The 27,402-nt window shown below is 47.6% G+C and overlaps 6 protein-coding genes across 6 annotated transcripts; 3 read left to right on the forward strand and 3 right to left on the reverse strand.

Annotated features, from left to right (window-relative positions):
- Positions 1-3,037: 3,037 nt before the first annotated feature.
- Positions 3,038-3,731, reverse strand: AIM41 (Altered inheritance of mitochondria protein, mitochondrial; the record flags this gene model as incomplete). Its single annotated transcript, XM_031153164.1, has 2 exons — positions 3,038-3,575; positions 3,634-3,731. The coding sequence occupies 2 exons, from the start codon at positions 3,729-3,731 to the stop codon at positions 3,038-3,040; spliced, it is 636 nt and encodes a 211-aa protein (XP_031001812.1).
- A 2,407-nt stretch (positions 3,732-6,138) lies between these two features.
- cot-3 (Elongation factor) lies at positions 6,139-8,947 on the reverse strand (the record flags this gene model as incomplete). Its single annotated transcript, XM_031153165.1, has 4 exons — positions 6,139-6,156; positions 6,213-7,988; positions 8,044-8,896; positions 8,940-8,947. The coding sequence occupies 4 exons, from the start codon at positions 8,945-8,947 to the stop codon at positions 6,139-6,141; spliced, it is 2,655 nt and encodes an 884-aa protein (XP_031001813.1).
- Positions 8,948-20,495: 11,548 nt separating this feature from the next.
- LHYA1_G008246 (Transmembrane protein 184-like protein) lies at positions 20,496-22,788 on the forward strand (the record flags this gene model as incomplete). The annotated part of the gene is made up of 7 exons (XM_031153166.1): positions 20,496-20,603; positions 20,655-20,672; positions 20,723-20,776; positions 20,826-20,882; positions 20,962-21,990; positions 22,040-22,476; positions 22,524-22,788. 7 exons carry the CDS (start codon positions 20,496-20,498, stop codon positions 22,786-22,788), a joined length of 1,968 nt encoding a protein of 655 aa, XP_031001810.1.
- Positions 22,789-23,349: 561 nt separating this feature from the next.
- On the forward strand, positions 23,350-24,392 carry PAA1 (Polyamine N-acetyltransferase; the record flags this gene model as incomplete). The annotated part of the gene is made up of 4 exons (XM_031153167.1): positions 23,350-23,649; positions 23,757-24,161; positions 24,212-24,298; positions 24,348-24,392. 4 exons carry the CDS (start codon positions 23,350-23,352, stop codon positions 24,390-24,392), a joined length of 837 nt encoding a protein of 278 aa, XP_031001811.1.
- A 308-nt stretch (positions 24,393-24,700) lies between these two features.
- Positions 24,701-25,500, reverse strand: ura-5 (Orotate phosphoribosyltransferase; the record flags this gene model as incomplete). The annotated part of the gene is made up of 2 exons (XM_031153168.1): positions 24,701-25,175; positions 25,277-25,500. 2 exons carry the CDS (start codon positions 25,498-25,500, stop codon positions 24,701-24,703), a joined length of 699 nt encoding a protein of 232 aa, XP_031001818.1.
- Positions 25,501-25,751: 251 nt separating this feature from the next.
- NOG1 (Nucleolar GTP-binding protein) lies at positions 25,752-27,362 on the forward strand (the record flags this gene model as incomplete). Its single annotated transcript, XM_031153169.1, has 2 exons — positions 25,752-25,881; positions 25,930-27,362. Coding segments are annotated over 2 exons (1,563 nt in total), but the record flags the coding sequence as incomplete, so codon positions are not given.
- Between the last annotated feature and the right edge of the window lie 40 nt (positions 27,363-27,402).

Below are 27,402 nucleotides of genomic sequence, written 5' to 3' on the forward strand. Positions count from 1 at the left end.
AACTTCAACTCAACACTCACCTATTAATGCCTATCCATCCAGCCTTTGCCACTACAAGGATCAGCGAGAATCAGCAAGAATCAGCATGACTGTTTCAGGTCAATTCTTGGGCTTGTATTCCCCCTGCAGGTCAGTTGCAAGGGGTCGGTCTGGGCTGATCTGATCTTAAACTGCAACTGCTGGGTGCTGTGGTTTGGTTGGTCGACGGGCTCGGACGAAATTGTTGCCCGATCATTCTTGGCACGTCCTTGCTTCAAGTCGAATTGTTTGAGCTTTGGCCCATCGATTTTGAGCCTCCCTTCCTGCCCTCCCCTCACCAGCATAACTTCTCTTCTCCATTGGGTAACTTACGGCCGAGCAAATCAAAACACGCATGTCGTAAACCCCAAAAAGGCTCATATCATGTCCAGATTCTTTATAATCCCATACTATCGAATTTTCTCTACTCGCAAAATCAACCCCGATTAGTGAGTGTAATGTATAAAATGCATAAGTAAGCCCACGCACTACTACTATAGCACTAACGCGAAAAGTAACATCTCACATCGCGTTTTCATAACTATTCCTAACTTTTAATAGATTTTATCTTACTTATCCCAGTAGGTGTTTAATATAAGGTTTATATATTAAGCTTTTAGGTTGCAGATTGCAATTTAAAGTGCTTAGAATCAGTTAATTATTTGCAATAGAAGTGGAAGAAGATATATTATTATCACTATATATAGATGCGATAATGCATTCAGGTCAACCTTATCAGGTACCTTATCTTCCTCCATATTTGTATGGAGATGGAAGTACCCGGCAAGTTAGGATGTCCATGCTATGCACAAGTTATTATGCCTTCCCGATTTGATTAGTGTAAGTCGACTTATTGATTTTTCAAGTCGACTTACGGAGTACAGCAACCCAAAATGCTTTAGCTGATTGCGGGGTCAGGGATGCCGAATTATAGTTCTCAAGGGTTGTATGGACTGGAAGTAAGCATAAAAAACTCGGAGGTTCGGAAATATTGCATTAAACAAAACCTATAGTATTTTAAGATTTAATCAAAGAGTTACAAGCTTCTTTGATTTCATGCGGAATTATGAAATAGCATATTTTGTCTACACAATCCGAGGTTCAAAATCGGATGAGCTCTAAGCCAATTGTGGCACGCTACATCTCCTCTCCCACTGATTACTAAACATACTCATATCCCTGTTCGGGTTACATACAGATTACGTCTTTTACACTCTACGCTAGTGCCCAATTATTCCGCATACCCATCCCGCTATATAAATCCCGATTTTCCTAGAGTAATATGTCTTAAAAGTTTATATAGCATTAGTGAAAAGTCTCAGTTACAAAGAAAACATAGATTAACATAAATCTCCAAACCTGACCTAGCATTCGCTCTACCGTATTTCTTTTTAAGAGGGCAATGCCGCGCAAGTCAGTAGAATATGATTACTGGACCTTCGTTTACACTTCTGGATCTTGAGTTAGGAAGCACCTCATCCTAAGTCAAAAGGATATACTGTGATAATATTAGAAGTTCCTGCTATGCAGAAGCCAAAAGTGACTTCTGGGGACCGGAAACCTCTTACATGTATTACAAGAATGTCAAATGACGAATAATTCCTTACGGTTCAAACTCCACTAGCAGCGTTCAAGCATCTCCCGATCAATGATAAACTTGCTTCGATGAGCATACGAATTCAGATTCTCGTCCCAATGATACAAACATAGGCATATGTGTCTTCCACATCGCCTTCTCAATATGAATATGCGAAGAAGATATCTAGTATCCAAGCGTGGACATCGAAATTAAAACCAGCGGTGGTGTGGAAGGCGATGTGGAAGTAAAGCAATCGCGTATCCCACTCGAAAACGACTCCCCGCCTTCACATATACATAGGTAGCGGTTCGTATACCCTAACCGCCAATGTAGACCAGCAGGCGAGCTTGAGACGTGCACAGGTTGCGGGAGGATCATCCCGTTGAAAAGTAACGACGTTTGGCTGTTCCATTACTGGGCTCGAGGACTCTGCCTCCGCTGCATTTCCCTTCTAGCTCTAGATCGGCCTGCAACCCCATACTTCTTCTTCCACTTAGTAATGGCAATGCTCCTGATCCTGAGCCCCAAGATCCGCCATCCACACATGTACACCCGTCCTAGCAGCCACCGGACCACCCGCTAGCCTACCATATGCTTCATCCCTACCTGGCATGTGGGTGGCATAGCACGCTGCAAGCACATATCCTTCTATGTCGAGACTGTTGCTGGGCGGAGACGGAAACTCGCATACGCTTTGAGAACGGAATGAATGACATGGGTTTCCGCAGCTGCGTTTGAGCTGGATGGATGGATGGATGGATGGACTGGAGCTTTGCATACGCGTTCGCTTTTGGAAAGCGGGGATACAGTATACTATTGTTACAGAGTGGTTGGGAGACGTATGTAATGAGGAAGTAGACTAGACTGTCTGTACAGCTATGGAATTCAGTATTGATTGTATGAGATGAAATGAAAGTCCGCTTGTTTTGTTTTCTTGGGCGAAAGGAAAGTCTAAGAATACTCTTTCAATGGACTTAAAGTAAATGAGTGAAAATTTTATACAAATTGCTCATCTAGAATCCGAAAAGAAAAGCTTGGAGAACTATCTCGTGGTGGGGGGAAGTTGACGATCTCGTTGGATTGGATTGGATTTTTTAAAGAGCGTTATGTTAGAAGCAGAAGAAGAAAAGCTTAATGCATGGTACTTGACTGGAAAACGAAGGACTTTCTCCCCTGACTTATAATAACTTTTTATATAGTAATATACTTAAATATAGCCCTTTGGTTGAGTGCCTGAAACTATTCAGCAGTTGCCACTTGTCACTTATTTACAGGAAACAACACCTTCCAACTAGGAAAAGAGTACCCAACGGCCTTGAAAGAATAATACATTTGTAATTGGAGATTTTTCCCTCCCAACGCCATAGCTATGTGACATGATGATACGATTTTATACAACCACATATCCTACAAGTATCATATACACCTCCCCTCCCCTTTCTATGCACTCTTCCCCTGCTCCGCCAGTACCTCCTTCACAACCCTCGCCACATCCCCCCTCTCCACATTCCTCTCCCCAAAAACCTCCGGCTTAAAAACAGCCTTCAGCACATCCCCCATCTGCAACTTCCCCTCCTCTCCCTTCAACGCAGCCACAACTCCCTCCACAGCCCTCCTAACCTCCTCCTCTCCCACCACCTCCACATCCCCCGCATACTCCTCCAGAACCCGGATCTGATCCTGCTCCTTGGCCGCCAAATCTTCCCGCCCGTTCTTCGTGAACTCCTCGCTGGCCGCCCGGCTCTGCGCGCTGGTTTTTCGTAGGAGCGCGAGCATTTGCATGTCGGTGTTTATGGGCGTGTTGGTTTTCGAGGCGTTGAGGGTTTGGCTGAGGAGGGCGCGCAGGACAGCGAGGCGGTTCGCGTCTTTGGCGCGCATGGCGGTCTTTAGGTCTGCGCTGGATGGAGCACACAGGTTAGCTGAAGCTGGAGCCGGAACTGGAAGGGGAAATGGAAGTGGAGGTCGAGGATAGCTGTAGCTGTAACTGCTGGTGAGGGGGAAGGGAACGGGAATGGGATGGGGATGTAAATATTTACCGGATCTTAAGCAGCATTGGAGGAGCAGTTGTCGCACCCGTTGCATAGCTGCGTGTGCAGCAGAGCCGGGAAGCCCTTATTGTTTGTCGTGAGAGCATGTTGTGTGGTTTGGGAAAGCAATTGGTTGGAAATGTGTTTAGAGGAGGTTGAAGCTAACAGTTGTTTCCGTATTGGGCGGGAGATGTTCAAATATTTCCCCAGCTTCCGTCGCCAAGCTTGAACCTTGTCCAAGACTACATAGCACGTGTATCACGCGACGCCTTTCATCGATGTTTGTGTTGTACCACGGCCATGAGATGAGACTGCAATTGAAGCTTTGGTGATATTCAGATTGGTAGAAGAGTTGAGAGATTGTTTGGTGAGTGAGTAGTGTTTGTTTGTCCTCTGCGCTTTATATCTCTCTCCACACTTGCTATACCTTGTACTTGCAGTTATACTTGCACCAATTCTAGCCAGAGATTGCAAGTGCTCTGTTACAGCCGAATTGAAACCACTCAATTGGACGTGGATATACAAGGAAGAGAAGGAATATGAAGAGGAAGAGCAAGAATACTCGATCTTCAGTGACAGTATCAGTGCTCTTGACCCCCGTCATACAACCGGCTTCTTCTTCATCCCTAGAGCCCAGATACCAATCATCTATCTAGTCAAGGAATCATTCAGCTCCTTTTCTCTCATATCCTTAAGAAGTCTTAAGTGCTCAACCCCAAGCATGATCTGTATCAAACATCATCTAACGACTGACTAACATTTACTCAGTTCACATGACATCCACTCTCTCCAAACTAAACATCAATCCACCACCTCCCAAGTCTACCGACCTACACCTTACCTAGGAACCTTGCCGTATCTAAGCCCGGTCTTTCAACAAGAACCAGCCATTATCCTCTCACCTACAGTTCATACCTTAAACCATCCCAGCATGGCATCCTCAACCCCCCAACCACCAACTTCTTACCCTTCCTCCACCACCACCACCAAACCCAACGACACTGACACAACCGACGAAATCCAACGAGGTCGCAAACGCCGCCGCTCGTCCGCCCTCTCGCCACCAACCCAGATCCCCTCTAACCAATCCACCACCCTCCGCGGCCGAAGCCGTCGTCGCTCCCTCTCGCCCTCTCACTCTCAATTTGATTCTCAATCCCAATCGTTCACCTCCGCCACTAATCCCTCCCCACAAACCCAATCTCAGTCACACTCTCAAACTCAAGCACTATCCCACACCCCCAGCCCTCACCCCCAACCCCCCGGACGCAAATACCAGAAACACGGCTCTGGCTCTGGACCATCATCTGGATTGAGCAAAGGAACTGCGAGTGCTAATACCAAGGACAAGGACATCGAAATCCAGCTTACTCTTCACTGGACGGACAACAAGAATCGCCGAAGCCAGTCGCCGAGCCGTAGTGGTGGAGCCCCGAAGCCGAGACGTAGACAGAGGACGAGGAGTAGGACTAGGACTAGGACTAGGAGCAGGAGTTGTAGTCATGGGCAAGAGCGTGGGGAGGGGGATAAAGAGAATGTAAGGGAGGTGGAAGGAGAGGTTGAAGGGGAAGTGGAGGTTGCTGTTAAGGAATGAAAGAGAGTGTGTGCGTGTTGGGGAAAACAACAGAGGATGGTTCGGTTCGGTTCGGTCCAACTGGTCTTGGTCTGGTCTGGTTCGTTATGCTATGCTATGAATTATTAATGATTATAGGTTAGGCGTTGGTTGGGATGGACGGTGAGGCACCTGCTAGCTGGCTTACTTTCTTGTTTGCACTGGGATAGGATGGCGAAGTTTGAATCCAAGGATCCCTTGATTGCTCGCTTGCTGTTTTCTACGACTTGCCTTACTCTGGTCTGGCTTTGCTCAGAAAAGAAAAAAAATAAAAATAAAAATGGCTGGAAAAGTGAAAGGAATGGTTAGCATTACTTTGCTGTACTGATTATAAATTATGTATGTATTATGCTATGATTATTGGAGCGGAACAATTGCAAGCAGAATCCAGACAGGACAGGATAGTATAGGACAGTTTAAAAGCGTTTAGGTATCTATCTATGCTTTTCAACGTTACAGTTAGTCTTCTAAGATATATTATAATATCCGTTTACAGCACTATACTACAATACACATAGCGATATTTCATCACAAGCACGTCACCTTGATATAATAGAAATTCACATGACATCAAATCAAAAGCACATAAAAATGTTCTAATGCATCTCAATTATCATGCAGCTAGCTACGTACATGAAGATCGAAATCCCGACTAACAAACAAGGCAAAAAGGAATGAACGAGAGGGAAAACGAGTCGAGTGCGTTCTTGGGAATATGATTGAAGGATTCCACCAGCTTTTGAAATTCTCAAGCCCGAATCTCGACGAAATCCGAGCATGTGAGTTTCTTTTTTTGTTGAAGTTCGTAAAATCGTGATGTGATACTGCTGACAATCCTGTACTTTTTTCCGGGGAAGATGCGCGTCGAGTTGATGAGGAGATCTAGCAACTGTAGGAACCATCTATAGCTTGTCATAGTACTGAGATGATATATTAGCATGTGGATGGAATTCGTATAGGGACAAGATAAACTTACGTTCTCAACACCTGGAACCTCAACCTTGATACCTTTACGCTTACGCATCTCTTGCACAATTTGACCAACTTTCGAGGTACCATCAAGAGGTGATCCACCGGGAAGAATTTGATAATGATCGAAAACGGATTGAGGGAAGGCTTGGCCGGAAGTATTTGATCGGAGATCGGCGTTGAAACCGAATGACTCCAAGACGGGAAGGTATGATTTAATAGTGAAGAGAGGAGTTCCTGGACGTTGCTCCTCGGAGAAAACGTGACCACGTCTTCGGGAAAGGACACCATATACACCGCCCATAGCAGACTCAGGTACTTGAATCTCGCACAAGAACACGGGCTCAAGGAGACCTGGCTCAGCCATAAGAGCCGCGGCGTAAAGAACACGACGGGCAGTTGGGATGAGTTGTCCACCACCACGATGAATGGCATCAGCGTGAAGAGTAACATCCATGATGTTAAATCGGCAAGATCTCATTGGCTCTTCAGCAACTGGTCCTTCTCTTGAGGCCCACTGGAAACCGGACACAACCGAATCCTTGATTTCGTTCAAGTATTGAACGGCCTTGGTCTGGTCAACCAACAAGTTGGCACCGTTGGTATCGGGACCGAAACACCAAATCTTACGGGCATCGGTCACATCCCAGCCGAAGTCATCAGCAAGGATACGGGCACGAGCCTTGAAATCGTCACGAGGAGAGATTCGGCCAGCTTCGATTTCCTTGGAGACTTCCTCGTCCAAAGGCTCAGCAATCATGTACAGACGGTTGTGCTTGTTGGGCGACTTGGAAAGAGCAGTCATGCTGGACTTGGCAGTGACGGTCTCACGGTATTGGACGACAGGGTCGGAGATACGGAGGGGAACACCAGCGTGGTCTTCCTCAAGATCCTTCAAGCAAATCTCCAAATGCAACTCACCGGCACCAGCGACAACGTGCTCACCGGATTCGGAGATCAGAACAAGGACACAAGGATCGGATTTTGAAAGACGCTTGAGACCTTCGACAAGCTTAGGCAGATCCTGGGCGTTCTTAACCTCGACGGATCGTCGCACGACGGGGGAGACGGAAAACTTCATGACCTTCAAGTTGTGGGCAGTGTCTGAGGTGGTGAGAGTTCCAGACTTCAACAAGAACTGATCAATACCGACCAATCCAAGAATGTTACCAGCTGGGACATCATCAATAGGATCAACCTTTCCACCCATCATAAGAACGGTACGCTGGACAGCCTTAATGAAGAGATCCTCCTTCTTGCCAGGGGTGTAGTTGGGACCCTGGATGCGGACCTTAAGACCAGAGCGGACGGTACCAGCGAAGACACGACCAAAGGCGTAGAAACGACCCTTATCAGAGGTCGGCACCATCTTTGAGACGTACAACATGAGAGGAGCCTTGGGGTCACAGTCTCGGATACCAATGCAAGCCTCATCATCAGGAGGACCTTCATAGAGGGTCTCGGCACGGTACTTTTGGGCGGTGACTGGCGATGGCAAATGCAAAATCATCATCTCCAAAAGAGCATCGGCAGCAGGAAGGAAAGTCCGCATGACAACCTTGAGGAGTGGCTTGCCCTCCTTTTCCCTGTCTTCTACCGCAAGCTTGATGCTAAGCTTCTCAAGCAGAGTCTTTGTCTCATCCTTTTTGAAGTTCATGATAGCCTCGAAGATCTTGAAAATTGGGTCGAGGATGAACTGGTTGAAGGCACGCTCCAATTGCTTGCCCTCGTGAGTGCCCTTGTTGGTCCACTTCTTGGTATGAGGGTTGAAGTAGTTGTCGCCCTAGAATTTATTTGTTAAAATTACATGCCCGTCAAGGGGCAGAAGATGTACTTACCCAAAGACGCTCCATCATCTTATTCCTGTCAACACCAAATTTCTTGGCGTATCTCATAGCGAACTGTCTGATTGTGAAAGCCCAGCCGTGAAGACCGGAACCAAAGGCAACGGTTCCATTGTATGGGTAGACCTGGACATCACCGAGGGTCTTGTCGAAATAGGTGGAGATGACGACGTTGACGGACTCGATAGTTCTCGAGAAGGTCTGGTACAGATCCTCCTTTGAGACTTGCAATTCAAGGAGAGCACGATCGACCTTGTTGATGACGACAACAGGCTTGATACGCTCACCAAGAGCTTGACGGAGCACAGTCTCGGTTTGCACACACACACCTTCAATGGTGTCGACAACGACAAGAGCACCATCAGTGACACGGAGAGCAGCGGTGACCTCGGAAGAGAAATCGACGTGACCGGGTGAATCGATCAAGTTGATCAAGAAATCGTTGCCTTCGGTCTTCTGGCCAACGATGTCCTTGATATCATCCTCGCTGTCGAGATGTCCATACAGGGAGATGGCAGTCGACTTGATGGTAATACCACGCTCCTGCTCGTCCTTGCGAGTATCGGTGGCTCTCGCATCACCAGCCTTTCCTGCGGAGATAATACCGGCCTTGGCGAGGAGGGAATCGGTGAGGGTGGACTTTCCGTGATCGACGTGGGCAATGACGGACATGTTACGAACGTTCGTAGGCTTGTCCATCAAGGCGCGCACCTCTTGAATGGTGAAACTGCATGGCACACAAGTATTAGCCACGGCTGATGTCTGCTTAAGTCCGAAAGGTGAAGCTGTCGATGGTTCGAGTTCAAGGCCATCTCGAATTAAGCATATTGAAGATGTCGCAGACACCCTTCCACCACTCCTTGAGATGCTAGGGGCAGGATTGCACTCACTTGACCATATTTGCGGTGTTGCTTCAAAAAGCTGATTGATCGAGAATTTTTCGATGACGCCGCAGCGTGAGACTATTGATACCCTTGAGTGGGATGTTGGACCACTTTTCGTATAGTTAATATCTATCTGGAGCTGTCATGGGCAAATCACGAACCTCGATAGACTTCACAGCAACAAGGGCTGGAATATGGTTTGGGATGGTGGAGAGGAGAAGAAGAAGGGAAGATGGATGGGGAGAGGGCAAATGTAAATGGAAGGAAAAATGCGGTGGATTTGGATTGCCCCGCCCCGCTTAGAACTAGCGCCATCAATACGATAACAAGCCCAACACCACAACCACACCAACCCCTCCTTAACCGAATTGCTTCACATACATTTGAGGCACGTGATGGCTAGGGTTGGTTAGCCCTAAGGCAAGTAGGTAAGTCATGCCGGTCTATGTATGACTGAGAGTGAAGTAGAAGTAGGGACGAGGTGTGAGTTTGAGTTTACAAATCCTCCCCGAATGACTCTTATGTTCGAGGGTGCATGAGATACCTGTGGTTATACGTTGGTTTTCGAGGTCCCCACTAAAGAACCCCCATTTTAGTTTGGTAATCGCACTTTGAGCCATGTACCTCTATAAAATTTATATCCCCTTCAACTATGTCTTTTCTTTTACTCAGATTCGAGAAAGGGGTCTAGACCTAATGGAGTATTTACTCAAAATTTAGTCCTTCTTTATTGCATCTTTTAGCTTACGAGGTTGCCCTTTAGATGCAGTCTCGATTCCTATTCGCCACCGATAGCTCGGGTGGATCAAAACGGTTCTCCTCCATTCCTCCACTACCTATAACCATTCGGTATCTACCTAGGTAATATTTGAACTCGTGCCTTGTATTCCAAAGTTGTTGAATTATTTATATGATTCATTAATACAGTGCCATTTTTCTTCCTAAACAAATCCTTCCGCCACCATCCAACGCCAATTAAAATGCTACAATACTACCAACTCACCGCTATGCTGACCCTGCTAATACCAAAATACAGAAGCTATTCGCCTCACTCATCAAAATGATCCTAGAATCTTCGCATAAGCATCCTCCACCTCACTCGCCAGCTCTAGGAGCGTCACGATCACAATCTGATGCGTCAAGTTGGGCAACCTATCACGATGTAGTCCGATCCATTCCAACCTAAACATATTATCAGCCAGATTCGGCAATCAGAGGCAACAGGAAACTTACGGTGGCGTAGCCTCGCCCATATCCCTCAACTGCGGCGTCTCGATTATCGGTGGCGCAAGCGCACTGTAAATATACTTGGACTGCGGCATATTAACCTCGGCCGTGATTTTTTGCTGCTCGCCATCCTTTCTCCGCCCAGACTCATCATCCGGCACACCCGTAATCTTGACTGCGGAAAAAGGAAGCGGTTTCCCCAATCTCTGAGCCAATGCTTTGGAATGAGAAGCCCACATGCTACGAATGTAGCTGATACGAGAGTAATTCCATCCCACCTCGACTTTACCCTCGAGGAACGACTTGAAGATGTAGTCGATGTGATTCGAGTCTGGGACTTGCCATGTTTGCATGATTGCTTCGACCTTGGGCACTTTCAGGATGGTGCCACCTCGTGAGCCAGTGGCGCTACTTATTACCTCTTCGACTGACAATTCACCCACTGATTTCGGCACGTCGATTGTCTTGACGCCAGCGAGACCGATGCGGAGCTGACCAAGTGTGAGTCCTAAGATGCTATGGATCTTGCCGTTGTCCATCGTTACCGCGAATCTGGCTTGGGCATTGAGCGCCTCCAGCTTGAAGACCTGATGGTCCGAGAAGGTATTCGGGAAAGCGCCCACATTGACAGCTTTGAGTGTGACGATCACATCTGTATGGAGAGAGATGGGTGATTTTGCCGGTTTATCCTCGCCGAGGGGATGGGGAGAATCTCTAGCCGGGGATGACGTTGGATGCTGGTGTGATTTGCGATGCATGAATTTCTCAATCTCCGCAAGAGACGTTTCGTAGTTTGCTCGCTTCTCTTGAACAAGCCGCTCGAATGCTTGATACAACGCGATCGCTTGAGATGCAGTATTTGTGGTGCAGAACACTTGTACGGCTTCACCATCTAGGATTGCGACTAGGCGATCACCCTTGGCCTGTGGTCCGTTTCGTACATTATACATGAGGAATTCGAATGAGGTGATATCAGCGACTAGGAAAGCTTGGTAATCGAAAGCAGCCTTGACTCGTAATTGGCTGAAACCTAGAGATCCTTGAACCAATGGTGTTTGGTTGAGAGCCATCTCACGGGCCGGCCACTGGATCGAAGTACGAATCCTAAAGTCCTGGAGAGCTACGAATCCGCTCATTCTGCCGGCGCTATCAACTCCAACTTTGTCGAAGCCCATGCAGAGATTTTGTTCCCAATCAGAATTCTTCTTTGACGAAATCCAGAATTTAGAGATCATGAATGCCGACTTTCCAATGGCTTGTCCTAGGTCCAATTGGACGTCAAGCTCAGCGATTGATACAGTTGCATTCCACGGAAAAGCTCCCGTCGCTGCAACTTGCTGGTACTTCTGGACGAGATGAGTTTGCGACTGCGCCGTTGTAGATGTTGGTGCAGGCGTTGGCGAGCTTTGACGAATTTCCGGCGGTACCCAGATCTCTCTAAAAAGTAGGAAGTCCTGCAATTGCTTTGCATTGACCAAGACTTTCATAGGGCTGATCTTTAGGATTGCGGAAACCCCACTTGTACCGCTGACGTGCTTGCTGTTCATCAAGGATAGAAAGACTGAATCTACCTCGAAGCTCCCGGTAGACTCGCGTGAGTATACGTGCTGGACAGATGCCTCCAGCTTCCTGAACGCAGCGGAGATTGCAAAGAAATGACCGTGCTCCGTTGATCGCACCGTATTTATCGTCATGTAAATATCATCAAATCGAGCCGTGGCAGCAACTCTGGCTATGGGCTGACAGCTAAGACTGAACTCTTGTCGGCAGATGCGTAAGCCTAGGTTGAGTCTCGTTCGACCAAGGACTGTACTAGGATCCGCAGTCAGGATATTATCCTCATCCGCGCTCATGAACTTCTGTGGGGTTGCTTTGGGCTGCAGCAGCTTCTTCTTTTCGTCGTCATCACTCACGATCTCTTTGACGGTCGCCGAGATTTCCATGATAAGTGGGACTACGGTCGGGAAAAGAATGTTGGAAGAGGCATCCACTTTGACCTCAGCGTTCAACGAAGGTTCGTCCAGTCCGTTGTCTTTATACTCGACTCTCCAAGCCAACCCAGGCGCTCGTAGCACAGTATTACTATTAGCATCGTTCTGAGAAAATTGCCCATATCTACCAGCCTGTGGTGCTCTGCCACCTTTGCTGTTTGAAGTAGCTTTCGATGCCTCATGGACCTTCTTACCTGAAAGGTAGACCACCGCGCCCGCGAAGTCAGCATCGACAAGTAGAGACTCCATTCGTTTTTTACCAAAAAACGGCTGGCGGCGGCTGCTCTCAGTAGGAGGCCCTGGTGTTTGGGTCATCCAGGTCGCTGTTGCAGCTCGAACTTTCTCGGTAGCGGAAAATATTGACTTCTGCAACGCTGCTGCTGGTAAAATGAATTGAGATGTCATGCGGAGATCTAGTGACTTTCCTGCGGCCTGGAAGGCAAATCGACGAGCATCTGGGGTGGAAACGTAACCAACGTTAAAAATGACCTCAGGTAAAAGAGCCGAGTTGAGCGACCTCTGGATTTTATCGTGCGATGCAGGCACCATCTGAAGTTGAAGGTCTTCAATAGTCAGTCTGGCTGTATTTTCCCTTTTTGTCGAGAGTGCAATTCGCTTCAATGACAAGACCAAATCCTCTTTCTCTAGCTGTGAAGTTTTATCCTTATCATGGGTGTCGACTAGCCAGCAAACTTGAATGCTTAGCAATTCTAAAGAATACAGCGACGAGAACCTTCCTACAGATCCGGCTTTGCTACCCTCTGCCTCTGGCTGCTCATCATTGATTGCACTGTGGAGTCTTGACTTTCTGAGCTTTCGGAAATAGTTCTTCTCGCGGGATAAATCAACATCTTTGATCTTGTCCTGCAAATAGCCCATGACGTCCACTACCGAGGATGCCGTTTCAGCGAACAATTTTATCTTCAAGGCATCGCTCTTGAGATGGAACGATCTGACTACATCACCGGTGTCGCTCAACTTGGATGTAGCAGTCAAGAAAGCTGCAAACTCAAGATTGCCGCAAGACTCCATGATCCCAAAATTGTTTGGTCGCGAAAGCTCGAACATGATGTGCTGTAGGCTGGCCCGCAACTCAGGAAATGCAAGCACTGGGCCATTCTGCTCAACGCGGTTTGCCAAAACCAGCTGCACACACCCGAGATTAAATTCGAGTCTGGCGCTATTTGAGTCTCCACTAGCTTGAGCATTTGCAAATATGTCAAATCCTGCTAGTGTGAGATGCGCATCGTAAATGAGCGGCTTTGACTCTTTCAAATTTTTCTTGACAGTCTTCTTGCTCGGACCGAATATTTCCTCGAGATGGGCTTGCACAACCTTGACTTCTTCTTTGACGTCGCTTACGACGCTGGATATCTCAGGTCTGTTTATTGCCGTGAGGAGACTATGAACTGCTGCAGCATCAAGTTCAACAGGCTCGACAGAAGCAAAAACCGATATCGTGGTTTCCGTTTCCAACATGGAGCAAGTAATACGTCCATTCGTTGGAGGCATTTGTAGTAGTGATATACTCTTATGTTTCGTTGCCATGACAGTTTGCATGTCATGTGAGTGCTCCTTGACATCAAAATCAAAAACTAACTCGGAATCTGATCGTGCCGCCAATGAGGCCCTAGCGACGACACCAGATACGTTGTATGTCAGAGACTGGAGGAGAGGTATGCTAATATCATACATGTCTAAGAAGAGGGCAACATTGATTCTATTGATGGGGGTTGGTTTTCGTGGCTGTTCAGATGCCTGTGCTTGGGATGGAGTCGTAGAAGGCATGTGTTTCTTTAAACGATAAAGTTGAGCGACCTCATCACCAATGAAGACATCCAGCACCTCGATCAGAGCCAAGATGTCCTGCTTAACATCAAATGTTAGCTGTTGGCAGTTTCCAGCAACGTTTAATAAGTTGACTGGTATCTCTTTAATGATCTGCGACCCATACGACCCAAAGATGCTTGGGAATCGTATTTGATAGACCGTCAATTCCTGTGAGTGATGTCTAATCTTTGAAGTGGCGGCTTCAGCGGCAAGCATCAAAGTGGCGCTCTTCTCGACCTCAATACCTGATTTATTGACCATGACGAAGGAACCGTTTAGGCCTTCGCATATGGACGTGGCCCTGATGTTGATGGTGTCGATTGTGATGCTACCTTTTTCAGTAGCAACAACAACATGTAGATTATGCCCTGGCGTTAACGAAGTCCGGCTGGTTTTGACCCGCCTTGGGGACTCGGCTCTCTTAGGCTTTGATCGCTCCTCACTCTGGCGATATAGCTTCATGATGTCCTCAGCCAGCTCACATAATTCCCAGTTTAAATTAATGGAGACATCTCCACAAAATAATTGTACTATTGAGGTCTGTGTAGTAGAGGTATCATCCGTTGGCGATGGCGTCTCGGCCTCAAACGGTGCAGTCTTGCTCTCGAAAGTAGATATTATATCTACCAGGGATATCTCGTTCTGTTTCGGACCGGGGTCAAGCACAAGTCGAATCAGTTCGGTTCTGAAACTCAACTTCAAGGGTGATGATGTTGCCGATGTAGAGCTCATGTCGTCTTTCGCTCCAAATATTCTGCTCATAACGAGGCAAGAATTTGTATCATTTAAATCCCAACCTCTCCATTGATCGAAGCCGGCGCGAACACGCTGCCGAGCATCATCAGGAAGAGATTCTGTATTGTTCAGGCATCGCATAATAATGTCATGTTTCGTTGAAGCATGTAAACTAGTATACATATGATGAAGCCGTGTGATAATTTTCCAGGAATCGGTCGTTCGGAGATGATCTGGTGCAGAGCGGAGGACGTATGATGGCCTAGTCAAAAATAATGGATCGGTAGCTTGCTGTCCAGCCGTAGCCACAAGAGATGTGAAGAGCTGAACCCGATTGCGCTGCTTGCTAATGACGGAAGAGAAGGTCTCTACCATATCATTGGCTAGAACACCGGTACGGTGCAGCAGAGAAGCAAGGTATTCGATCTTGCTGCTAGCAGTTGCGACTTGGATGCCCTTGAAAGCCACGGCGGCGGAGGTATTATCATCGGCTTTTAACCAGCACGCGACATCTTCAAGAGTTCCATTGATGGCCGCCTGCGGATCATCGATATCACTATAACGTTCTTTTGCAGAGAGATCTGCTGATGCTAAAGACAAATGAGCCGTGGACGACTTGTGGGCGCCCTGAGGAGTGAAAGATTTCACGCTCGTTTCCGATCTGGAGGTGATTGCAAGTCGCGTCATGGAAAAGTCGTATTGATCGTGCATAGCCTGTTGGTAGCCCAGATTTCCAGACGAGTTGATGAAACGAAGGCTGATACTTGGTGTTCGGACACTAAAATCAAGTACAGTCCCAGTAATGCTTTTTTGCCTTTTCAGGTCGAAAATTTCGCTCATGGAGTCGACTTGGATCTCGTCTAGGATGTCAATGGGGTCGACAGCTTGTAATGCAGTAATCAAGCAGGCGAATGCTTTGACTGCTTCGGGGTTGCAAACCACAGCAATGCCGGTGGGCAGCTCTATCATAAAGCTAACATGCGTTGAGTCTTCATCTACTCTGTCATGCGCGATATCTCCTAAGCTAAATTGAGTTTCCTTGGAGTCAAGGTTTTCTGTATCTGCCGACATCGGGGGAAGATCCTTACTGTCAGGCTCTACGCCTTCTAGGGGAAAATAGGGAGCTATATACGAGCTTGAGAATGTCACACTCGAAGGCGGCATACCTCTGCTGTGGTCGCCCACAGCGCTGTAGAAGGAGGATCGATGATCGGTCGAGGCCGAAATATCCCTTAATGGTGTCCGGAGATCAGCACTGGGATTAATCTGTACGCTCCTTGATCGCGAATCGGGTTGGACTTGTTCCCTGGATCTCCAAGAACTCCGAGGCCGGATTATGCTGCTATTGCTCTTTTGACCGGAACTCCGTATGGATAAAAATGAACTTTTACGTGAGACAACGCGATTTCCCAGAAGCCGAGACGACTTTCGCGAGGCTAGAGAGCGATTCTCCTGATGTGCTACCTCATCAACTGATACAGGGATAGGTAGTGGAGGGACAGACATGGCCGGAGGATCTACGGGTTCGAGCATCGAATCATCAAGCAAGTTGGGATACAACAAGAAATCGGCCCTATGTGTGCGTTGATCGTGACGTTTGACATGTTCTTGTTGCAATTGTCGGTCCTTTTCAAATCCCAGTTTCCTCTGTATCATGGCAACAGATAATGTTGTTTGTAAAAGAGCATGAGTTTCAACTGGATGTTGAGCCCGTGATCTATGCCGTGATGCGGATTCTGCATCGACGCACCCAACCTTAAGATCAGGAATCAGAAGTTTCAGTTTCTTCGAGTAATGTGAGCCAGCCCAATCGTTAAAATTCACAGATATAGTCCCTGAAGACAGAAGAAATGCAGCGTCCTCAACATGAAGCCACAACCGAATAGACTCTACTGAAGCACGCAGGAAGGTGATATCGTGCAATGTTATCTCTGAAATTGACGGTAGGGCGTTTTCGTCATCATCAAATGAGAAAGCAAAGGCTCTGGCACCATTCGAAAGTCGTCCAAAGAAGTCAGTGGTGCACTCGCCTGTCACGGCGCCCACTGCAAAGTCCCAATTGCAAATGTAAGTAGGCTCGGTTGGTGGCAAACCAAAGAGTCTGTTTCCGTTTGCGTGGACTCCATCTATGAATAGCTGTGTTCCGGATGTTGCGCTGATTGGTGTTGCGCTCCCATCCTGCTCGCTACCAAGAGAGAAGGCCAAGGTGCTTAAGACGACGTCCAGATCCATGTAGTAATTGGTGAACCTCAAGTCGGCAGCGAGAGTAGCGATGTCGATGCGAACGTGTTCTTTTGCGGTGTATAGGTTGGCAGGAAGAATTACACTCGACTCGTCGGCAGTGACTGCGATAATGACGTCTAGATCGTTGGACTTTTTGTTTGGTGGGTGGTTTGAACTATCATCACTCCCTTCTCGTCTTGCTCGAAGAACATCTTGGTACTCCTCGAGTGTTTTGAAACGAATATCATCACCAAAATAATTATCCTTAATTTTAAGGAAGTATCGAATAACAAAGCCGTAGAATTGAGCGATAGGAGCGTAGCCATGGACATTAAGCAATAGCGTATCCGTATTGCTCGTCGATGTAGTGGCACAGTATTGGTATTTGCCGTTGATCTTCAGTTCCTTCAAGGTGGCTAACTCTGTAGAGTTCAAAAATGTGGCTTGGGTGTTCCACGGGGGAACATGGAGATTGAGTCCGCCATGCTTCACATCAACATCAAACGGCACGTCGTTTCGATATGGGCGATAGTTATGGAGAGGAACACATTGCTTCGCATTGAGAACAGAGCCATAAATGACGATGAATGTATTGTCATCAAAATCTGATGGGTTGTTGATGATGTTTGAGTCATTGACGTTAAGATACAGCCTGAAGTCCTCTAGGTGAAGGTTGATAAGATAGTCGAATGGCGTGAATGTGAGATATTCTGGTGGCGGGCCGCTTGCCCAGTCGTCAATGAGGTCTATGAATAGAAAGATGTGTTCTCGGAGGATGAAGAGCTCAAGGCCACTGCTATTGATATCGAATTTCCAGGTGCGAGGGCCATTCCATTGAAGGGGATTTGAAAGATCACAAGAGAGCCGATTATCTACGGATTTCCACAAGAGGCCATGGTTGACACTTGTAGTGATCTCGATGTTTGGCAAATCAAGCTCCAGTGCATTTGAAAAGCCAGAAGGCCCTGCAACCATGTCCATGGTATATGCAACAGTGGCATTTGCCCCGATTTTGATATCAACCCAGCCAAATGGTCGAATTTCAGGGCCGGCACTGCCTTTGTCAGCTTTTCTCCTGCGACCTCTGATGCCACGATTCTTCTGATCCTCGCGTTGAGCGCCCATGGAATCTGCTTGTTTCGTCCATTTCCAATTCTTCGATTCTTCTTTCGTCGGAACCCGTAGAATAGTCTCGTCGTCAAATTCAATGTATAATTTGAATTCCGTCGGAACCCTGAACTGGCCTGGCATGAGGTTCTTTGCGGGTGTAGCATCTTTGCATAAACTTGGGAAAAAGACTCGTTGAATATCAGCGCGTTGTCTGTCAGCCCAAGGTCCGTAGTTAACAATCGCGCCCTTCAATGACAAATCCAGTCCCCATTCTGGTGGAGGATCTCCATTAATATTGCTCGAATCTTTGTCTCGCTTCATGTCCGCCTGTGCGGTTTGATCCGGGACAGTGCCTACCACGTCCCAATAGAAGCTCATATAGGCCTGAGGACTATCGAGGATTGTAGAAACTGTGGCATATTCGACTGAAGACCATCTAGCCTTGTCATCCTGCTCACCTTCATCAAGATACCGTGAAAGTCCTTGCCAGCTATTTTGCCCTGGCCTGGCTGGCGTCGAAGTCTCTGGTTGTTCTTCGGAACTTGAGATGGAGTCTACGGAGCTACGAAAAGCAGGTACGAAGTCTTGTAGTGCATGCCACGCTTTTCGACGTTGGCGATGCAAGAAAGTATGGCTGTGGGCATGATGTTCCTCTGGCTGGGGCTGATCAGCTTCTCCCAACTTGATACGAATTGCGGCAGCCGTTTGATCTTCCTTGTAATCGTCATTTGGCTTCATCTGAATTACAGGGTGCTCAAACTGAAAATTGATCAGCTGTCTGTATTGGTCCAGAGTCTTCGACTTTGTCCCATCTATTACTCCAGTAGCTCGTGTTGCTTTGGTAATAAGTACGCTCTTAGTATTCTCGTTTCCGAGAACAACGGCGGCCTTATTACATTCGATGTGAATTGGCAGGAATCGAAGAATAAATGCTCCCTCTTTCCCATTCCCATTCCCATGACCTTCACTAGTTTCCGTTTGAGAAGCCGAGGAGTCGTGCAATTTAGGGTCGGCCTCTGGCATCATGAAGCTGGCCTTTTCTGACCGGGAAGCATCTCGGTTTAGATCAACTGAATTTTTCCATGCGAACTCGTCGTCATCAGAAACTTTGGATCTTTTCCTCAATTTGCAAGCTGATTCTTGATGCCCACTTTGCTGGTTTGGGACCGCCTCCACATTCTCATCGTCGTCCTTCGTCATTGCCGCTACAACGGAGTCATATGCGGCACTTCTGTTATAGACGAACCATTCTACTCCATTCAATGAGAGATTGAGACGACAAGGAAGGTTGCCCTGGCCTTTCGCCCCCCTTCTTCCGCCCTTTCAACATTTTGATTTGGGTTCCTTCTGCCATCACTATCAGAGTCTGAAGACACACGTTTTCTCCCCACATCATCATCACGACCGACATTCAAGTCCCTGACGTTCCGTAGCCAGTAACACCAGGTAACAAATCCACTGTGAATCAAGATTGTCTCGTTGTTGCCGTGATATTTGACGCCTTTGAAGAAAACCCTCCCTCCCAGCAGAGATATTTGTAGAGCCTGAATATCAACGTAAACCCTGTATTTGTGCCATGTCCATGCTCGTAGACCGAAGGATACAAGGGTCGCAAAGAGCCGGTTCAAGTAGAAGAGGAAGAAGAGCGTTCTGCAAGGTGAGTTAGCTATGGGTATAATGTTTTGGAAGCTCTATTACTTACAGAATACCGCAGACAATCAACTCAACTAGGAACACCCTTTTAAAGAAGCTATGTTAGCTTGTGCTTCAAAACAACCTCGAAGAATAGATGGTCCTACCAGTTAAATCCTAGGTACGGCTTTAGAGGCAATCCTGCTAGGCCCCCGCTGGTCGCCATCTTCTCACCAGTCCAGTCTATTCAAATGCTATGGGACCTCGCCGCTCATGGCTAAGCTGTTGGAATAAGGACTCGCCATACGTCCAGAATTGGTTGCATAGAATGACAGCCAAGATTCCCAGCTCGCCCGATCGTTGCAGAAGGAGAAGGGGAGTAGTGTAGACTGACTGATGCTATGGGATTGAAGGTGACCAAGTCGAATTATCTTATGATTGTCTTTGTTTGCTTGTGATCGGCGTTGTCCATGGACGCGCGACCAGTCCAGCCCCAGCTACTTCTTGTACTGTACTGCACTTCTCCATCCATGCATGTGACCCCTGTCAAGGGAAATTCTGCCGCTTCACCCCGCCTTCATTCATGTCAACCTGGGCTTGATCTGTCTAACTTCCTTCATCACCAAATCTTGAGAACAACACCGGTTTCTTCCCCCTTCTCCTACGACCTGCTCGAAAAGCTATAGAGCTGTAGGCTGGAGACGGGATGCCATTCCATCTACTCGACACTTTTTAAAAGCGCTATTCGTCGCCCGGATTTGCATCTTATTCCATTTTCCAACGCGTCATCGCATTTCACTCTTCAACCGTAACTATGGCCGGGGGTCATCTTTCTGGTGGAACGGGTGAGAAGTTGACTCGGGCTACCATTATTGTAGCTGGCGTCGCTGCTTTGGTAGCATCTCTGCTCTCTATTGTGTTCGTATTCTAGAGTATCCCCCAAATCCAGGTCCATTTGCTGACTTACCAACAGGTCTGTCTGGCTTCAAACGTATACAATCCTTCGACCCTCGAATTTTTCACAGACTGATGAAAATGCAGAAAAAACTACCGAAAGCCGCTGCTTCAGAGATATGTGATACGGATATTGCTGATGTGGGTTTCATCTGTTGGCAGTTGGCAACGGCATGTTAATTCTCTCCAGGGTACCAATATATTCGATAGCATCATGGTCGAGTATCAAGTCTACAAAGGTTGCAATGTTTGTAGATCCTGTCCGCGATATCTATGAGGCAAGTACTCAGTTCCCCATCTCCAACCACAGCTGTTAACTGGAGCAGGCTTTCACAATTTATACCTTCTTTCAACTGCTGATCAACTTTATTGGAGGAGAACGGTCCTTGATTATTATGATGCATGGTCGAGAGCCAGTCAACCATTTATGGCCGCTAAATCACTGCCTTCCTCGAGTCGACATCTCCGACCCTTATTCTTTCTTGGCGATCAAACGAGGCATTCTCCAATATGCCTGGCTGAAGCCCGTGCTTGGCATTACAACGATTATTATGAAGGCTACGGGGACTTACAAGGAGGGCTATCTGGGCGTAGACTCCGGATACTTGTGGATGGGAATTCTCTACAATGTCAGCGTTACACTTAGTCTCTATTCTCTGGGAATGTTCTGGGTTATCATGTCAAAGGATCTCCAACCCTTTCGGCCTGTACCGAAGTTTTTATGTGTCAAGCTCATCATCTTTGCTTCGTATTGGCAAGGATTCCTCCTATCCATCCTGGTATGGCTAGGTGCGATACCCGACAACGTCGAAGGATACACGGCCGACAATTTGGCAGCAGCTATTCAAGACGCTTTGATCTGTATTGAGATGCCTATCTTCGCAGTTGCCCATTGGTATGCTTTCTCGTGGCACGACTATGCAGATGTCACAATTTCAGCAGCTAGAATGCCTGTTTGGTATGCTATCCGAGACGCTTTTGGGGTACGAGATCTCATCGAGGATACTAAAGAAACTTTCAGTGGGAACAAATACGAATATCGTCTTTTTGACTCAGGTGACAATGTTATTGCTCATGAAGGATCATCTTCACGTGTGGCACGAATGATGGATGGTATGCGCTACGAAAGAGGAGGAAAGGGCAAATACTGGATACCTAAACCCGGCGAGGCCACCGCGCGGACACCTTTACTCAGTGATGAGCCTGGTCGGTCTCGTAGCATGTCACCAAAGAAGGCCTTACAAGGCGATCCGGCATACGGCTATGGGAATGGCAGTGTGGATGAACAAGCTCTTGACCCAGAAGAGGAACGCCTTTACGAGAGAGCGAGAAGATTAGAGTATGGAGACTGGAATGTAAGTTTGCTACCTTTCTAGATCCCAGAGGCTCTGCTAATAGTCACAGTATCCTGTGATCACTGCACATGAAGCATCTCGAGAGAGGTGGCTCGCTGCATCACCTGGTTTATTAACAACCTCTGCGAACCGTAATTTGCTACAGCCAACTAGGGATAACCAAATTCGGCGAGAAAGCAACATTCGACAAACAGTTGAACATGTCAAGAAGAAGACCGAACGTAAACATAGCTCTACCAGTAAGGGCAAGGGGAGAAGCAGCTCAAAGGACGAGGAATCAGACAAGGCTACTGGAGAGGAAGGCAGAGCCCCGGCTATGTTGGGGATGCTACGACACCATTCTTCTGCGTCTAGCTCGGCGAAATCTGACAGAAGCCAGTTGGTTGATTTGGTCGTTGAAGATGAGACTGCTGAGGACGCAGAAAGAGTCCGTGCTCGAAAGGAAGGAGGCTCGTCTTGGAACAAAACCGAAAATAAGCGTTATGTGTAAGTATTTACCTTGGTCTAATGAATATGGCTAACACGTTGAACAGACGAACCTACGGTGAAGACACAGGTGAAGATATTCGCGAAGGCTTCGATCCCGTTGAGGACATTGCGGTAGTGGATAGAGAAGACAGTAACTTTGTTGTAGGCGAAGATGCGAATAGCGAGGAATCCGAGGAATCGCAGCAATGGAAGCAGGCGAAAGAGCCTGAATTACTGCTTAAACCTAAGTATGGTATCGAAGGGGAAGAATTTGAAAATGTTTGGGGGAGTGGTGGGGAGCATTCAAGCCCACCAAAAGAGAATCCCTGATTTTACAATAGATACCCTTCTGCACAAGATGATCTGAAGCATTGCGAGGGCGTTTACAGTTAGTTTTTGGGAATGGGCTTTTGAGGAATCATTTGAATTATAGCCTCAAATTTCACTAGTCGCAATGCAAACATTGCCAGACAACCAATGAAACATCTCGAGAGGATTTAAACCATTTGGGACACAAATACCAACCATATAGGTATACTTACCACAACCCGTATCGTGTCTTTATTTCACCCACTTGTATATAAATGCAATTTGTAAATGCAATATTAGGCAGTGGCTGACTTTTGTAATGCTTTCATCCAATCAAGTTTTAAATACCTCGTCACCTGACGGCGGGGTATTGAAAGGTGATTTGAGGTAGCGCTGCGCTGCAACCTGCTTGCCATCCTATGATGCTGCCGCCTCTTTTCAAGAACATCTACACAGAGTGCTTTTACCCTGATCCCACCACAACGAGAAATTTTATATATTCCATCTTTTCAACTCTCTTGGTCTTGCCTCGTCTCACTTTCCATCTGAGATAGTACGAGTCAGCACAACGCCAGTTACACCATGCCGCAGGACCTGGAACAAGAAAGAGAGAAGGATGATAAATCACCACCGATCACCCTCACAGAATCTCCCAACAGAATGACTTCCGGTTCACCCATCAGCCCTACAGTCAACGAGCCAGTTCTCCCGACACCTAGCCGGAATTTCACCATCATCCCTCCAGATCAGCAAGTCCACGTCGGAGCGCCGACCAACTTACACCCCTACACGCGGCCCCTCACCATCTCAGACCTGGAATCCTGCGTTGCACTCGAGAACGCCGCATTCACCAATCCAGATGAGCGGGCTACAAGAGAAAAGGTAAGAGTTCTGTCGCCGAGGCTCAGTTGGGAGTGAGCAGGTGCCGTGACAGACCCCTCTTCTCAGCCTTGGATTTCGCTACAAGATCGATCTAACAACATTCACAGTTCGCCTACCGCCTCAGCAAATGCGGAGAGCTATGTCTAGGCATCTTTTGCACTGTAGACCCAAAGACCGACTTTAAAGCGGAGACTTTGGCAACAGGCAAGCCCATCGAAACAAGCCGCAAGAATGGTGCTATCAGCGTCTTGCTCGGACATGTTATAGCAGTCAAAACCAATGATTCTCTTGCTACAGACGGGTCTATGGACTACCCCAAGGACTGGGACTCAGCCCATCCCCAACCTTCAACGGTGGGTCACCAGGAGGCTGGTAGGACCATTGTCATCCATTCAGTTGCTATCTTACCTGGCTTTCAGGAGAGGGGATTAGGTCAAACCTTGACAAAGGCGTATGTTCAGCAGATGAGTGGGGCAGGGATCGCTAATAAGTTGGCCTTGATTGCTCATGATGTGAGTTCAGTTTCGTCCGATTGTCTTTCCGCATACTAAACCACTTTAAGCACAAAACTCAATGGTACGAGAAGCTTGGCTTTGTTAATAAGGGGAAAAGTAAGGCGCAGTTTGGAGGTGGTGGATGGTTTGACTTGGTAAAATCACTTGCACCCCCAAGAACTGATGGCACCTAACTCTATCAAGGTGTTTGAGATGAAGGCACAGGACCCACGAACAAGATATGGCTGATTATTGCAAAGGAACTCTTTTGATACCCAGGGTCAAGTTTATTCGGACTTAATCTTTTTACAGGTAATCGGTCAAGTTAAGAATCAGTCTCATCGTTCTAAAGACCAAGAAGCCCGATGTTCTTTTACAATGTTTCTCTTACAGAGCGTCGTCTGTTTACCTTGGCCATATTATCATACAGGCTTCAGCTCATGAAATGAGCCAAGTTTCAGCCATTTCCTGCTGCCTTTCGACCAGTTGGCAGCCCCATGTCTTATAAGAATTGATCAATTATCCTTCCTCACGTATTTACCAGAGGCATAACCCATCTAATCACTAGCCTTGTACTTGGCCCTATACTCCTCCATCCGTTTCGCATCCTCTTCGCTCCCAATGCCCTTCAGTCCCCCAATAACATCATCCAGCGTCAAGATACTCAATATCGGGAACCCAAACTCCTTTCTCATCTCCCCAATCGCGCTCGGCATCGGCTTGCTGTCATCCCCATCCGGACTCGGCAGCTTCTCCATGCGATCCAACGCGACCAGTATCCCAACCACAATCCCCCCCTCCTTGCGAATCTTGACAATCGCTTCCCGCTTGGCCGTGCCCGCCGTGACCACATCATCCACAATCAAAACCCGCTTCCCTTTCAACGGCGCACCCACTATATTCCCCCCTTCGCCGTGGTCCTTGGCCTCCTTGCGATCAAACGCATACAGCACATTATCGTATTTCTCCGGCTGCAGATCCCCCAGTTTCTCCGCTGTGTGCGTCGCCAACGGGATGCCTTTATACGCCGGTCTACCCATAAATAATTATTCAATAAACATTCATTCATTCATTCATCTTTGTCTTATCTGCCCTTGATTCCGAGTGCGAGGGTATGGGTATGGGTAACTCACCCGTACACGATATCGAATTCGATAGAAGGGTTCTCGATGAGCGTCTTTGCATAGGCCGTTGACACTGCGCGGATCAGCTTGGCGCTGTAGAAATCCCCCGCGTTGAAGAAGTACGGCGAGATGCGCTTGGATTTCAGTTCGAAGCTGCCGAATTTGAGGACCCCGCCCTCGGTCGCTGCTTTGAGGAAGTCGGCTTTGTAGGGCGCGAGGGTTGTGGACGACATGTCGTAGAGTGTAGCGTGCAGATTGAAGGAATGACAGTCGTGTGTGAAAAAGAATAGATCCTCCTAAATAATGTGCCACTGGAATTGGAACATTCAAAAATCTCTATAGCCCCTCCAGCCCACCAAAAGTTAGGTGGGGCAGTCGCTAAAGATAAGATTGACTAGCGCCTTGGCGCCAAAAAATTCTCCAGCGTTATCAGAAATTTTGGCGAATTTGCCTTCAACTCCACCACATCAAACCGTTGCCCACCATGAAGACGACTTGGAAAGATATCCAACCTGTTCCGACATCTCAAGAGTTTCTTGATATTGTTCTAAGCAGAACACAGCGCCGCTTGCCAACTCAGATACGAAGTGGATTTCAAATCAGTCGAATTAGAAGTACAGTCGAATACTTTTGAACCAGGGAAAAAAAGCTAACAATAATAGATTTCTACACCAGAAAGGTCAAATTCACACAAGAGACGTTTACGGAGAAGCTCTCGCTCATCCTAGATGGGTTCCCCCGCCTCCAAGATATCCATCCTTTCCACAAAGATCTCCTCAATACCCTCTACGATGCCGACCATTTCCGAATCGCCCTTGGCCAACTGTCGACCGCGAAGCATTTGATTGAGATTGTGTCGAGAGATTATGTCCGCCTTCTCAAGTATGCGCAATCCCTCTTCCAATGCAAACAACTCAAGCGCGCGGCTTTGGGTCGTATGGCTACTATATGCCGAAGACTCAAAGACCCCCTCCTCTACCTCGACCAAGTGCGCCAGCATCTTGGCCGTCTCCCTTCGATCGACCCAAATACGAGAACACTTCTCATTTGCGGATATCCCAATGTTGGAAAATCGAGTTTTTTGAAGAGTGTTACAAGAGCGGATGTCGATGTTCAGCCATATGCTTTCACGACCAAGAGTTTATTTGTGGGCCATTTCGATTACAAGTATTTGCGATTCCAAGCCATTGATACACCCGGTATATTGGATCACCCTCTCGAAGAGATGAATACGATTGAAATGCAATCTATCACCGCTATTGCACATCTTCGATCGGCCATTCTATACTTCATGGATCTTTCAGAGCAGTGTGGATATACAGTTCAGGCACAAATGCAGCTGTTTCAAAGTATCAAGCCCCTGTTTGCAAACAAACTCGTGTTCATCGTTATCAACAAGATTGATGTTACCCGACCTGAAGACCTCGACGAGGAAACACAGGCGCAACTCCAAGCACTTCTCAAGCCCGGAGACGTCGAAATGCTTCAGCTCTCTTGCACGACCGAGGAAGGAGTCCAGGAAGTCAAAAACGCCGCATGCGAGCGATTGATCGCTGACCGCGTAGCCCAAAAGCTCAAGGCTGGCACAAACACTAGCGGAGCCGTTGGTGGCCGATTAGGAGATGTACTCACCCGAATCCACGTCGCCCGCCCAATGGGCGGCGTTGTTCGCGAAGCCTTCATCCCCGAAGCCGTCAAGAACCGCCAAAAATACGACAAGAACGACCCCATGCGCCCCAAGCTCGCCCGTGACATTGAAGAAGAGAACGGCGGCGCAGGCGTCTTCAACGTCGACCTGAAAGACCAATACCTCCTCGCCGACGACGCCTGGAAGCACGACAAGATCCCCGAGATCCTAGACGGCAAGAATATCGCCGACTTTGTCGACCCCGACATCGAAGCCAAGCTCGCAGCCCTGGAAGAGGAAGAAGAGAAGCTAGAAGCAGAAGGCTACTACGACTCGGACGATAGCATAGAAGACGCAGAGGACGCCGACATCCGCATGAAGGCCAGCCTGATCCGCGACAAACAAGCCCAGATCAAAAACACAGCCAAGATGAAGAAATCCCTCAAGAACCGCGCCATCATCCCCCGCTCGTCCACCCGCAAGAAGCTCACTGACATGGAAGACCACC

The sequence above is a fragment of the Lachnellula hyalina genome (assembly GCF_007821495.1).
Source record: "Lachnellula hyalina strain CBS 185.66 chromosome Unknown contig00209, whole genome shotgun sequence".
NCBI classification, from domain to species: Eukaryota; Fungi; Ascomycota; class Leotiomycetes; order Helotiales; family Lachnaceae; genus Lachnellula; species Lachnellula hyalina.